The 15,629-nt window shown below is 30.6% G+C and overlaps 1 protein-coding gene across 1 annotated transcript; it reads right to left on the reverse strand.

The window, feature by feature from the left end:
• Nucleotides 1-4,577: 4,577 nt before the first annotated feature.
• Nucleotides 4,578-5,948, reverse strand: LOC105135936 (major latex allergen Hev b 5-like). Its single transcript, XM_011041045.1, has 2 exons — nt 5,703-5,948; nt 4,578-5,412 (listed from the first exon to the last, which is right to left on the reverse strand). Exons 1-2 carry the CDS (start codon nt 5,715-5,717, stop codon nt 4,918-4,920), a joined length of 510 nt encoding a protein of 169 aa, XP_011039347.1. The 5' UTR covers nt 5,718-5,948; the 3' UTR covers nt 4,578-4,917.
• Between the last annotated feature and the right edge of the window lie 9,681 nt (nt 5,949-15,629).

The raw sequence follows: 15,629 nt of genomic DNA on the forward strand, positions 1-15,629 counted from the left end.
CCGATAAAATGTATGCCTTACATCGACTGAATTAATCAGTCAATAAAATTGTTTAATAGTATAGTACAATGAGTCACCACTTAGTAAAATATATTGAATATTAGATTTATTTTTATAGTAAAAATTTATAAATTAATTATATAATAAAATACTTAAAATGAATTAATCAGTCAATAAAATTGTTTAATAGTATAGTACAATGAGTCACCACTTAGTAAAATATATTGAATATTAGATTTATTTTTATAGTAAAAATTTATAAATTAATTATATAATGAAATGCTTAAAATAAAGATGAGGGACCTAAAAATAAATTCAAGAGATCCACAAAATTTTTGGATTTTTCTATATTAAAAAGTAACTCATTTAACGTTATATCAAAACAAAACAAAATAAAATAAAAGAAATTGGGCCGGGGCCCAGCCTGACCCTTTTATTTATTTTTTTAGCTGGGCTAGCCAGCCCGGCCGGATAACTGGGACACGGCCGGAAAGGGAACCAAATAACGTGTGCATGAACAGTGGAAGTGGAAGAGTACTTAAAATTCAAGGTGCACAGTGAGTGAACTGAAATTGTAAAGCAGGGGAAGACGGAAAGCACTTACCTGTGCTGCTACTCCCAAAGATGAAGACGAAGTTGCGGGCGATCGACTGCTGCTAATTTCTCCTCCGTTTCCTTGGTTTCTTCTGTGATCTTCCTTCTGTTTTTTTTTTTCTCCGTATTCTATTTGTTCCTTGTTTTTCTGTATTTTTCTCTGTATTTCCCTCTTCTGTCTCTGTTTTTCGGTCTTTCTTCTGTGTCTCTCGTGTCTATGTTCTCTCGGTTCTGTCCCTGTATCGTTCGTTCTTGTTCTCTGTGTGTGTTGATTTCCTGGGTTTTCCTCTCTCTCTACTGTTTTTTTGTTTTCTCTTCCTCTTCTCTGCTTCTCTGGTTTGTTCCCCCCCAGTTCTCTCCCTTCTTCTTGTGGCTTTTCTCTGGCTTATATAAAGTCAGAGCATGCCATGCGTTGGCAAGGCAAACGAAACGGACTCACATGACCGTTACAGTGATAATGGAGACGCATCGTGGCGCGCCGGCGGGGTGTCCCTTTTTTTCCCGGTGGGGTAGGATGTGGAAGATGAATAGTCTTCTTTGAAACGGCGTCGTTTTGGGATGCGAGTGATCATTTTCAGTTTCGTCACTGAATATTTGAACTTTTGTAATTAAGCCCCGTAACCAGAAATTCCTTCTTTTTTAATTTCGCCCCTGGGTAATTGGCAATTGGAACCCTGGATTTTAGCGCTATTTACAAAACAGTCCTTGCTTTCTAAATTATTCAATTAAGTCTTTAATTGACTCTTCAACTTTTACTTTTTTCAAAATTACCCCTAGAAAAATCAATTAAACTCCCTATAGTACTCCCATCTTTTCACTTTGATCCTTGGACTTTAATTTCTTGTAATGTTGACCCAAACTAGTTCCAAACTTTGATATTTCTTCAATTAAATCCTTGATTGCATTAATTAATTAATTAAAAGTTTAACTAAGTCACTAAACTTGTTAATTCTTCCAATTATTTGATCAAATTGACTCCCAAATTTAAGTTTTTTTAATTGAAGCCTTATAAATCAATTTTTCTTACAATTAAACTTTTTATAAACTCAATAAATTTTTTAATAAAATCTAATTAAGTTCTTAAATATCTGATTTTGAATTTTTTTCCTTAAATTAATTTTTTTTATCAATAAAACTTTCATCAATAACTCAACCAATCTATGATCATTTTCTGGGTACTAGACATCTTTTTCTTACTATAATTATTTTTTTAAGTTTTCTTCTGAATATATATTTTTTAATTTTTGGTATTTTTTGTGAAAAAACCCAAAAATAAATTACAATAACATGTAAGAATCGAGTTTTAGATTTATAGATTTATTTAAAAAAAAAACATATTAACAACACTTATATATTCATTCTTTTAAGTAGAAAAAAATATACAGTCTATAGCCCCGAAACAAGTTAAAAAAACATATTAATACTTAAAAAAAATTATTGACATAAATAAAAAATTTTATTTATTAAATGCAGGCATAAATTTTATTTATAATGAGAAGTAGTTTTTGTAAAAAAAACATATTGTGAAGATCTACATGTTTCTATTTTTGCTCAAAAACATCATCCGACCTCCAATGATTTATTGCAGCTAATTAAATTAGTAATTATGAGGTAGCAAACTCTTATAAAAAATATCCAAAGTATTTTTTTTAATTCTCTCTCTCTAACCCTAATTCAAAAAAGAAGAGATAAGAAAGTATTTTGGGGAAAGTGGTTAAAAATCTATAATGAAGTGCGACCTCAACGCTCAAATTAGTTATCTTTATGCATGGAGGCATGAAATTATCTAGTATAAAAGATTTTAAACAAAAAATATTAAGGTCCAAGCATAATAGTTCCATAATTATATATAAAAAGAAGGTGCTATACATTAGTTGTATTTTTTTTTTTTTAAATTAACGTGGGTGTCCAGACCAGTTTGCGCGTACCATGACTAATCTCACGAGCCTTGAAGTTAACGACTATGTAAGCCTCCAGTGACCATCATATAAACAACTAAGAACTCAAATTTGAGATCACAGAGGAAACAAACCTTTTAATCTCAAGTTCTTACAACTTGACCACCACCTAAATGATTACATTAGCTGCATTTCAATCACAGGACTGTTAGCTGCTGTACCTTTATCGATTATGGCAATGTCGTAGGCCATAAAAGAAGAGATAGAATTATTTCATCCTTTGCTTAATTAAGAACTCAAATTTGAGATCACAGAGGAAACAAACCTTTTAATCTCAAGTTCTTACAACTTGACCACCACCTAAATGATTACATTAGCTGCATTTCAATCACAGGACTGTTAGCTGCTGTACCTTTATCGATTATGGCAATGTCGTAGGCCATAAAAGAAGAGATAGAATTATTTCATCCTTTGCTTAATTTTTCCTCATCCTCATCAATTTTGCTCCCATGTTCTCCGCATGCTGATTTTTCAGTCTCCCCTTTCACTCTCTGTACTTGTTTATGTCACTAGAAATCAAATCTGCAGAACTCCTCTTTATTTCTACTCGTTGAAGATATGTTCATATGAGTTCTTTCTCCAATTTGTCATCGTTCTTGATTTCTGGAACAGATCTCTTCAAATAATCCTATAAATAAATATTTAACTTTATTATTTTATGTTTGGGAATTCAAATTGCAAGTTTGTTCATTCTTTATTTAACATAATGGCCATGTTTCTATACCAGTTTCTTGCTGTTGCATGTCTTTATCACTTTCTTTTAGCACCCATGTTTCATGCAACATCAATGAACTCCGTTTGTCATTAGGAGCATTAGACCGAGGGAAAATTGTGTGAGCTAAGCATTTGACAAACTAATAGTGAGCTCCTGCGTTTCTGGAGGAATTTCCAAAACCTCCACTGGTTGCCACCTGTAGTGTTGGTTGGATCAAATTATCAACGCTAGTCCCACTAATAGTAAGCTGCAGAAACTCATCCTTGCGAAGGGATTCATGACTAAGAAGTAGATTACATGAAGTCTGGCGAAAGAAACTAGCTTAGGGCGAGTAGTTAATGTTGTGACAAGATCTTTAAATCTGAAACGTAATCCTTTTAATTAAATATAAATTGAAATCTGTGGGATCTAACTACTTTCCAACAGTAGTGAGTTTGTCACCGTATTTTTTAACTCACGTTTTCATGGTTTCATCAGGATGTTGACGCTGTTCTAACAAGGTAGAGTGAAGAGCCATTATTTAGGTCATCGATGGAGATGCCCACGCTGCAGAAAGAGCGCACCATATGTCCCGAGAGGTTTTGCAATCAAGCACCGAAGACAGCACACCTGTCGATAAGGACATGATCAATGTGCTCAAAATAAGTTAATCTTGTGGCACCAAGAGTTCCTATCGTTTCAGAAAAGATAATCGGTGTTGGTGATTCTCAAGGAGATGTGATGATATGCTGTTTATAAACCCGAGATAATAGCAACTGTTAGGGCCGGCGGCAGCACCTCTGAAGTGCTTTGAGAAGATGCCACTAACATACTCTGAGTTGCTGCTGTTTTTTTCCGGTAAAGTCACGGTGCACTTATGTTAGAGGCGTCCTATAAAGAAGAATGCAAGAAAACAGAAACAAAATTGAAAAGTTGGGGATATATTCTCCACTGGAGCTGCTGTAATGCTACTAGTTTACCCTATAATAATCGTGCCTGTACATAGTCAGCTAAGATGGGCTTCTTTGCTCAATCGTTTGTAAAAAGACTGGTTGTCAACTAGTCCGGATCTTTTTATCATGTGTCTGTGTTTAAGGAGTATTTTCTTACATCCAGTCTCTTAGGATTTGTCTAACAGGTAGGTAACCTTGAAGGAGGATTCTATACATTTGTAGCCGTTGGCTTTGCTTCTTGCAACAAATTTCAATTACTAATGAAGGCATTGATGATTGTTGTCCTGTACTTGTATTTCCACATTCATGGGAAATTCCCAGGAATGAAGGAGTTGATGATGAACCACAAAACATGGTCTCGCTAAGCGGAGAAGCGTAAAAGCAAGGCAGAATATGTGCTCCAATTATCAAACAAAGCAGCACAAGATGCAGCTTATTTTATTACATACCAAACCATTAATATAAAATTCATCAACCTACTTGGAACCAACAAGAACATCCCACAAGGCATCTCTGCTCCAAATCAAAGATCAAATGCATCCATGCGGTGAGTTCGCATTGGTTTGATCCAAGTGGAACATTTCCATACCTACACCCCCATTAGCATAACAATCCTTTATTAAACCACTAGCTAGACATGCAAGATTCAACCTACACACAAGTACCCGCTAGATAGACTTCCACTGGAACCATGCAGCTTTCTCCCGTAATGACCTCATTACTCAGTCTTTTCTACTGGGGTTTCTGTTTCAACCTTCTCCTCTGTTTCAACAGGCTTCTGTTCTTCCTTCACTTCTTCTTCCTTTGGGGCTTCGACTGCAACTTCGGTTTCTTCTGCCGGTGCCTCGCCAGGCTCTTTAGTCTCTTTAGCCTCCTCGACAACAGGCTCTACGGGTACTTCCGGCTCCTTTTTTGTCTCCTCAACAACCGGCTCTGGTGTTTCCTTAGGTGTCTCCTCATCAGTTTTCTCTAGTACTGTTGGCTCTTCTACAGCGATCTTGGTCTCTTCTAGCACCTCTTTAGTTTCAGCTTCAGCTGGGGCCTCGGGCTCTGGTGCCACGGGCTCTTCAGATGCTGCAACTTTCTCTGCTTCTTTTGGCTCTTCACGAGTTACTGCCTCTGGTGCTGCAGTGACCACTTCTTCTGTGGTGGTCTCAACCTTGATTGGCTGTTCATTTTTTTCCTCTACAAGTGCATTCTGCGCTGACACAACCTGCAGGATACGTTATTAAAAGAAAAGAATGCTCACCAAAATGCTGATGAGGTCTTACCATTTGTTATATATAGAGAGATGAATATACGAGTTTCAAATATGAACATCCACGAATTAAAGATCATAATTAAGATGGAGGTGTTGATCTTGATGTACATTCCATCAGCATAAAACTTATCAGAGTTACATATATATGTAAATATTTAATGACTTGGAAGAAGTACATGGATGAAATCTGTTAAATAAACTTCTCAAGAGGGATATGAAATAATTCTTAGTGAATGAGTTACCTCAACAGTGGCCATTGGAACTAGAAGGAAAATAAAGCACAGCTGGGATACAAAAGAAAACTGTAAGAAGCAAAAGTTAGGAGTAATTATCACAGAAGAGGATGAAGAAAAATTGCTTTGAGTATTTGATGCAGAGTGCTGATGAAGGAGTGGATTTATATAGAGATGTAGGGAGCTTACTCGAGCGAGTGAGTGAGTGAGTGAGTGAGTGAGAGAACAGCCACCGTTCGAGGAATCTTGGGATTTGACACCACAGCTCATTAAGGGATGTCATTAAAGCATGAGATATTGTAGTTGCTTTTTAGAATATTCTTTATTTAGAAATATATTATAATAATATTTTTTTATTTTTTAAAATTTATTTTGATATTTATATATTAAAAAATTAAATAAAAATAAAAATTTAACAAATCTATATATGACCACACGATTTATTAATTTGAAAAGGCTAAAATAATGGAGGCCATTTTCATCCTAGCCATCATCTTCTTTTGGTCTTGTATGCTGATGTGCTTTGTGCAGTCGGTGATGTAGGTGACCTGATTATCATCCGTTCATGTTCTCAACTTGCCATTCGTCCTTAACACCTCCCCCCCTTTTTTTAAAAGGATAAATGAATTAATTTTTTAAGAAAATAATGACAATAATTTGTCAAAAATTTTAGAAATAAAAAATTCGAACAATGCTGGGTCACTTAAATTATTAAGAATATTTAAAAAATAAAAAAAATTGACCAAAAGAACTTTCAAAAAAGCTATCTTTATTTTTTTATAATATTTTTCAATATTAATTTGTTGCACTACAAACTAGTAATGTGATTTTCTCATGTTAATATCTCGCATCAACTAAGCCAATTCTAGTTAAATAATTATAATAAATGAATTTTATCAAGTATTTTCATTTGAGTTTATGATATTTTTTTATTTTTTTGTAATAATAATAATAATAATCACCCTTGACCAATAGGTATAATTTATTTTAAACAAACAAATGAAACTGTGGAAATTTAAGTTCGTGGCACGATTTCTCTTGGCCATTGCTTCATCAATTATAGAATTTTATAAATAATTATTTTTTAAAATAATTAATTTTAAATTACTTTAATATGTTACTATTAAAAATATTTTTTTTAAAAATAAAAAACACTACTTTAATATATCTTTAAATTAAAATGACTTTAACAAACAATCACATTATTAAATACTATTTAAAGTCGGCGGATCCCACGAGATGCAGGGATAGCAACATTAGTGAAGGAGGGGCTCAGCTGAGCCGGAGTTGGTGGACGGCCCTGTCCACGGATTTCGTAGCTGGCGCTTACGTGTCAACAATTAAATTTATTTTTTTCCTCCTACTTTTCCAGATTGATCCAAGCCTCCACGAACGAAACATTGGCTACAGGTTGAAAACTGTTAAAAATGTTAAGATTAATAAGATTAGCAACATCATATCAAGTCAAGGGTTAATTATAATTTTAGGGTTTGTGAAATTAGTCGTGGTATATGCAAACTAGTCCGAATATCCATGTTAATTAAAAATAATAATAATAATAATCATGTATTTATCAATAATATTATATAATTATAAATGCTATGAATAATTTTATTTTTAATTATAAATTTTTTCACACCAAATCTTCCTGAAATTTTTATTATTATTCAAATTATCAAAAAATACTTTCAAAATGAGTTTGATTTTTTTATATGTTTGTTATATCTGAAGTAGCTTATTTGTTTATTGAGTTTATATTATGTTCAATAAATTTAGAGATTTGTTATAGTGTGTGTAAGTTAATTTGAATATCTTAAATTACAAAAAAAAATACAAAAAACCTTTAAGATTATTTTTCTAAAAACAATACTTCTTATATTTTTCAGAAAAAGAGACATAACTTATCTCACTTAAGATAATATGATAGTTGCAGCTTATTGATAAAAAAAACCTGAAAAATTACGGGATAATGTGGACTATATAATGACATTGTTTGCTATTCGTGTGTCAGACCGTAAGCAATGTAAATTGAAGCCATTTTTTTTTTTTTATGGGACTCAATGAGTCATACAACGTAGTCCTATGGCATATTCTTTAATAAATATGCTACTTGATTTTGTAAATGCATACTCACCTATTGCATAAGAAGAGAAGTAACGAGGCCGCCTAGGTGATGCATATGAGTTAATGATAATTTTTAAAATATTTTTATTTAAAAATATATTAAAATATTTTTTATTTTTAAAAAAATTATTTTTGATATTAATACTTTAAAATTATCTAAAAATATCAAAATATATTAATTTAAAACAAATAAAAAATTTATTTTTTTAATAAAAAAAATTTATGAAACATAAAAAAAAAAAATCATAACCATGGCTATTTGAAGGGGTGAACCGATAGCTCTGGATATCCAAATTTTAAAAGTTTATTTTCTTGTTTCAATTCATCTAATTAAAATTCTTTATATTGCTATTGAAAAATATTTTTACATCAAATATTTTATATGTAAATATTTTTTAATGACAATGAAGATGAAGATAATGATAATGACATGATAATAATATTGGAGGTGATGATGGTGAGATAATAAAAATAATTGTAAAAGAAAAGATGATAGTTATAGAAAAGGAAGTTGTGAGGTGATAAAGGAGGAGGTGGGAATGAGATAGAAAAGGTGATTAAAATAATTTTATGATATTGTAAGTAAATAGTATGAGGTGAAAATATATTACATAAAATAAATTAAGTTTAAAAATTAATCATAAAATATTATATATTAATTATTTTTTTATAAAATATTTCATGAGAAATAAATATAAAAAGTATTTTAACAAAAATACAAAAAAAAAATAGAAAGTATTTCTTTATAGTAGAAATGAATGGACCCATGGTCTCCTATATTTTACCAAGCTATAGTAGTTTTGATTAGCATTAGATAACAAAATGACGATGATAATGTATCTCAATTCTTCTGACACCCCTAACATGTTGCGTAATGGTGAAATGATAATAATACTAGAGATGATGATGGTGAGATAATAAAAATAATTGTGAAAGAAAAGATGATAATTATAAAAAAGGAAGTTGTGAGGTGGCAAAGAAGGAGGCGGTAATGAGATAGAAAAGATGATTAAAATAATTTTATGATAATGTAAGTAAATAGTATGAGGTGAAAATATATTATATCAAATAAATTAAGTTTAAAAATTAATTATAAAATATTATATATTAATTAATTTTTATAAAATATTTCATGAGAAATAAATATAAAAAGTATTTTAAGAAAAAAAATAGAAAGTATTTTTTTATAGTAGAAATGAATGGACCCATGGTCTCCTATATTTTACCAAGCCATAGTAGTTTTGGTTAGCATTAGATAACAAAATGACGATGATAATGTATCTCAATTCTTCTGACACCCCTAACATGTTGCCTTTAATTAACTTTTCATGATCAACATAATATTGATGATGTAGGATCACGTGAACCCTTCCTGTAAGAATAATAGCAGCATGCATTTTTATGTACGGATCAACAATTGGAAACGGGCATCGTTAAAACCCGACATTACCACCGTAAGGCGATAATGCCATGAATTTTGTATAGTTTTTTGTGGATCTCCATGCCAATAAACCCTAATTGAAAACTTCGTACGGTAGCAGGCACCCATTTCTACATCGAGATGCGTTTGCAGCGAGGAATGATTGTTGCTCGTCGTGCCGTTCCATTCCCCAAATAGAATAGGGGAGAGCTACAAGAACTCGAAGTCTCCTGTGAAAGTGGCTGCTCTGAAAGGTGTAAAGGGCTTGTCTTTTAGGTCGCGGTTCAGGTTTTGGGCGGTGGGCTAGGCTACAAAAGTGGAGCCGAAGTGGGGTTACAGTACACCAATGAGGTTATGCCAGGTGTAATACACGCCACCGGCCACATGGGATGATGCTGTATCCATGTCATGTCGGATGGAACAAGGTCAATTGGATTTCAAAAGAGATGGGTCCCCGGGATGATGATGAACCAAGGAGGCTGGTGGGAAGGATGAATCTTTTGGAGGAGCAACCTTTCTCCGTCAAGTGACCGTCTCTTGGAAGCAAATGTTTTGTGTTCAACGATATGGATGATTGCTAGCTTGTTATTTTGGAAGCAAGATCCAGATTTTGGAGTTAAATCAAGCCTAGTCATGTTGCACCATTTGCCTGTTTTAACCTCGCCATGTGAGCTCATCATAGACAAATGGTAGATATTATGATCAGTGGAGCTTGGAAGTTAAGAGGTTTAATCAAATCTTAGGACCTAAGATAATTTTTTTGCTTATCTTTTTTCACAGCCATTATTAATCCTACGATTTTCGCAACTGAAAACTAAACTGTTTGTGAAGGTTTGGTGCGCCTAAGGGTTTGGTTTGTTCACCTTGTTAAGTCATGTTCATGTTGTATCAAACCTTCTTATAAAATTGGAGCTAAATATTAAATCACCAAGACTTTACGTATGAAATTTCTTGCGAGAGAATCCTTTTTTCTAGTGTGCAACTGGATTCCCAACTTTGTGTCTATAAATTTCTTTTATATATATTAAATTCAGTTTTATAATTTATAAATAATTTAACAAAGTTATTCTTAGAGTATAGATCTCGGAGTTGATTCCTTAATTTTCTCTAGAATCTCAAATGTTTTTGTATTTCTTATATTAGAGTAATACTTCTTCATGTATCAACAATTAATTGATTATAAACGAAAGTGATTTACTAAATAATATTGATTTTTTTTTTTGAAAACTTTGACAATGATATATAAACTTTTTTAATTTTAATTTTTTATAGTCAAATGGTAATATGACCTTCTACACTAAATCAATCAACTTCAAATAAACTCCACTTTAGTTAAACATATTTGTTATATGCTTTTCAATCTTTTTCTTGTGAGTTATAAAGTGATCTAATGTATTAAGTCTTAGTTCATTCAAATCCTTTAATTCTACAAGTATAATATAGTGATAATGTATAATATCCATGCTAAGTTGTCCAATACTTTTAAGTGATTGTACTATGAGTTATATCGGGTAATATAACATCAATGTCTTAAATTAGAGTAAATAGTAAGGCTCCTTAGGCAATTTTATGTGAAGTTTACTATGCTTATAATACTTTTCATGATAATGTATCTTGTCAAGTCTTATAATTGTTTTTTATTAATTTATGCATGTTAAGGATCATATTTTTATTGGTCGATTTCACTTGTCTACTGACCAAAGCATAATAAACAGTATAATGAATTATTATATCCTCCCTAGCGAATATCATAATCTATTTTTTTACCCTTCTAAAGTATAAAAAAGGAAAAACTTATTTCAATTAAAAAAAATAGAAAAATAAGCTATACACACACACACACACACTCATGTACACTCTTCCAACTCAATTAGCTTTGGCCAAAATATACAACCATTGTGGAGCTAAGTTAATCATTCCACTAAAAAAGCTTGTATGAGCTTCATCTATACCAATAAATAGATTGGCAAAGCAAGGAACAATAAAAGCTAAGTTAACAAGAGAAAATGCAAAGAGAGATTGAGGGAAAAGAGAGTTTGATTTGCTAGAAGTGAGCTAAAAGGTGAGAGGGAAGAAAAGAGAAGAAGGGAAATAAAAGGGAGAAAATAAAAGAGAGAGAGAGATAAAAGAGAGTTTTGGGTTGAAAATAAAGTCGATGGAAGCTGGAAGCTGGAAGCTAGAAAGTTACGGAAAGGAAAGAAGAAAAAGAGAGAAAGACAAAGAAAAAGAAAGTAAGAGGGAAAAAGAAAAAAATCCAAAGAGAGAAAAAAACTTAGAAAAAAAAAGCAAAAATCAAAGAGAAAAAGAAACCTAAAGTAGGTAGAGAAAGCCACCTAAAAACCATACCATCATTAGCACACCACCGTATTTGCAACTAGTGACCACCATGGTAATTCCTTCCTTGTCTAGAACCAATATAGCCATAAACAATCCTTCTCTTCTTTAGTCTTAACACATGCAAAAATACATAAAAGAATTCCTAAATGGCAACATTATCTAATTTCAAAAATATTTCAAATGAAATTGATAAAATTACTTAGTTTGTGATGAAATTCAGAATTGTGAGGTTTTATTAGCATAAAAAAATAGTAATAAATTAGTTTTGTTGCCCACATTCCACTGCGGGTATGGATTTGAGGTGTTAGAAATGTCATTATAAGCTTCTTCTTTTTTTAACAAATATCGTTAACGGATATAAATTGGGATCTCAAAAAATAAAAAAAATAAAAAAAATAAAGTTGTCACCTAGTAATTAAAGAAAACTAAAAATTTTAAAAGATATATTAATTCTAAAGATTTAGATAAATGATTAGTTATGTTAAAGGAAAGTTATACATCACTTTTACTACATTCTTTCAAATGAAATGTTATATTTGCTATATATTTTCTCTTAAATTCATTTCCATGCCGTTAGATATCCTCATATTTTATAAATTATTTTAATTGTTATGTGTTTAAGGGAAGTTATACATAACTTTTACCGATTATTTACAATTTATTTTAATTTATTTCTAATTATTTGTGAAAAACATTGATGTCGATCCCTAGAAATGGAAGACTCGTTGACTTGGCAATTCATATCAAAATTGATGCTCATACCTAAAGATAACAAACTTGTTGCATAGGTCATTCATACATACAAAAAAAACTAGTATTTATCCCTAAAAATAAAAGACTTGTTAATTAGATCATTCATGAGATATATGGTGTCCATCCTTAAAGATAGGAGACTCTTCGACTAAGTCATTCACAAATAAAAATTGATGTTCATCCCTAAAAATAAAAAACTCGTCAATATAGTTTAATCATAATTACATATTTCTTTTATACTTTAAAAAATTACATTTTGCATCTTGAGTTAAACAAAAAATTTAGAAATTATCAAAAGATGAAACTACCCTCATATATAATAATATTAAAAGTGATATATCACACTTACTTTCTCTTAATCCACTTTGCCTTTCCTCATAATCACAACATCTAATAAAAATATGAATTCTAAAAACTATAAATTATTTAATTTTCTATTTTTTTCCATATAGATCACAATCTCTAAACTATTGCATCTTTTTATTATTTATTAAAAACACTATCTCTTTCTACGTCAGATATTGGTTTCCAAATTCTACAATCCACTTTCTATATGTTCTTTCTTATTTTTTTCTTTTCTTTTCTTTTCTTTTTTCGTATATCTTTTTAATGATTTTAGATTTAGGCTTCCATGTCTCTAGATTATGTTGTTAGGTAACTAACTTAGGCTTTCTTCTTCTTTTTTGGTTCAAGTTATAAGCTAGAGTTTTTTTTTATTTTACATGTATTTTATTTTCTCTTAAATTCACTAAAAGATCGAACCCATTTGACTAAAAATAGAAAAAGAATGTTCTTGAATTCAAAATGATTTAATTGCATTCAATTTCCTTTTCAAGGACACAAAAAATTATAAAACTAAAGAAACTAGTTGATTGTGAAGTAATTTATTTTGCTTATATTCCTACCATTTAGACATTTGCTTATGGTTTATGTTATGGTCTACATTTCATCTTTTGTTTTGGCTATGTTTGTTTTGAATAGAAATTTATATCAACTAAAGTCTCAACCATGTTCACTAAAATAGAAACAAATGTTTTGGGCGGAAGAACATTTTATACCTAACTAAAAAGATAAAGATTGCCAAATTTAAAAATATATCCAACAAACAAACTATTTTGGTTTGTCTCCAACTTGTTCATTTTAAATTGACCATTTGAAATATGCAAAATGTGATAAGTTGTTGGATGCACATAAATTGTTTGATGAGATGCCTGGAAGAGATTTCATGCCAAAAAATAAAGGAGTTATAGGGGGATTATGAATGCCATTATTATAAGTATTAATTATAGATGTCAATTTTATTATTTTGAGACTCTAATGGCTATTTAGTTATTAAAATGAATAAAATGAAAAACTTTAAATATTTAGATATTTTATTTACTTTTTTTTTACGTGTGAGGTTAAGGATGTGAATTATTTTTTAACATGTAAAACCTAAGATGATGAGAATCAATATGTGACATTGTTTGTGATAATTAAGTTAATTATAAGGTGAGGGGTCAATATGATTAAAAAAACACTTAATGAGCTTATTCATGATAATTAGACCAAGGTTAGTTTCAAGATTACAAAAAAAATATTTATTTCCCTAACATTTGTGATTCTCCTACAAAGACAAGGATTCCTAATTTGGGTTAGATAATAGAGGTGGCAACATGGAGTTCCTTATATGTTAAGGATTCAAAAAGTAGCATAGGATTAATTACTTTGCAAGTTTCTCATACTAGTAAAAGGACAACACACAGGAAATATAGAAATAATTAATTTAATACTTGACAAGTTTTTTCCTACATTAATTAATTCTATATAGTTAGGAAGTTTTGGGTTCCTATATTAATTAATTCTATAAAGTTGACAAGTTTTGGATTCCTAATAATCCAAGCACATCAAGGCAATAATTATCTAATTCCATAGAGTTAAAATGATGGTAAAGAATTTTTAAAAGGTATAGAGTTCAATTATCTTATTACACAATAGAGATTTTTTTCATAAAGACATTTTAGGGACATATAATTTTTTTTAATTATTTTACTTTTAAATCTTTGTTATTTATTTGGTCCAGGCATTTTAGGCTTAGATGTAACTACCCTAATTGGAGTGTTTGTTATTGTCATTTAAGAATAGCTATGGTCTTTTTGGCAGCTTCTAATTGCTTCGGGCCCTTTCAATGCTTTCCATTGCTTTATTAAATCAATCAATGATAAAGTGTTCTTCACCTTCTTTCTCATGCTATATCAAAGTCTCAAGACACATTAATCATAACTTCAGGCCATACAGTATTAGAATCAGTCATGTTTTAATACCAATTGTCACAGGGCTAAATTCTTCACCCTAAAATTCAGCCTTATGTGGCAGTCTAGTCTCAACTAGACTAAGCCTTGCCTTTTCTTTTCAATCATGTTTTCCTACAACCAAGTATTTTGCTCATCTAAAGAGGTTCTTATAATTGTCTTGTTGTAAGAAAATAATATACACAAGTAAATGAACTCAAAACACACCAAGAATGCAAGAAAATCTCTTAATCTTTATTAATCTTGTCAACAAAGGATTACACAATACAAGTGTGTATGTTATGCATAATGATTGTATACTGCATAGTGACATAACTAAAAGATTAACGTCTTCTCTCAAGTGTAGGAGTGTCGAAGTAAATAACTCGATAAGACCGGGGTCAAACCATAGGGAGGTTAATAATAATAATATAATAATAATAATGATGATGATGATGATGAATTAAAGAGGACTTTGAGATGTAAGATTAATGTAAGGATTAAACAATGATAAAAACAAATATCAAGATTAGATAATCCACTAATGGTAATATAAACTCTTTTTATTACTCAATTGGAAACCACACACAAAGTATATTTCAATTGGATGACTTGTCATTAATAACTCAATATAAATTGTTGACATGATCATATTAATTATCTTATTTAAGTAACACCAAACTTTAAATATTGTCAAGAATTCATGATGCTAACTTATATTAACAACAAATCAAGTTTCTTTAATAACATAAGTGTAGTTTATACTATATGGTTGGCTATTATACAATACAAATCTAGATTAACAATTTAACAAGTAAGGTATTAAGAATTAATAAGATAAAAATGTTAAGACATGTTATTAGCAAGTTGTTTAGGATATAATCATTGAAGTCCATATTAAGTTTATATTATATTTATTTTAACACCATTAGTAAAACTTTTTCACCTTAACATAATAAACTTAGCTAAACATAATGAAGAAGAGAAAAAAAAATAAACAAGGGGAGAACATGATTATATAAGTATAGTAAA

This window comes from Populus euphratica, unplaced genomic scaffold (genome assembly GCF_000495115.2).
Source record: "Populus euphratica unplaced genomic scaffold, PopEup_1.0 scaffold155.1, whole genome shotgun sequence".
NCBI classification, from domain to species: domain Eukaryota; kingdom Viridiplantae; phylum Streptophyta; class Magnoliopsida; order Malpighiales; family Salicaceae; genus Populus; species Populus euphratica.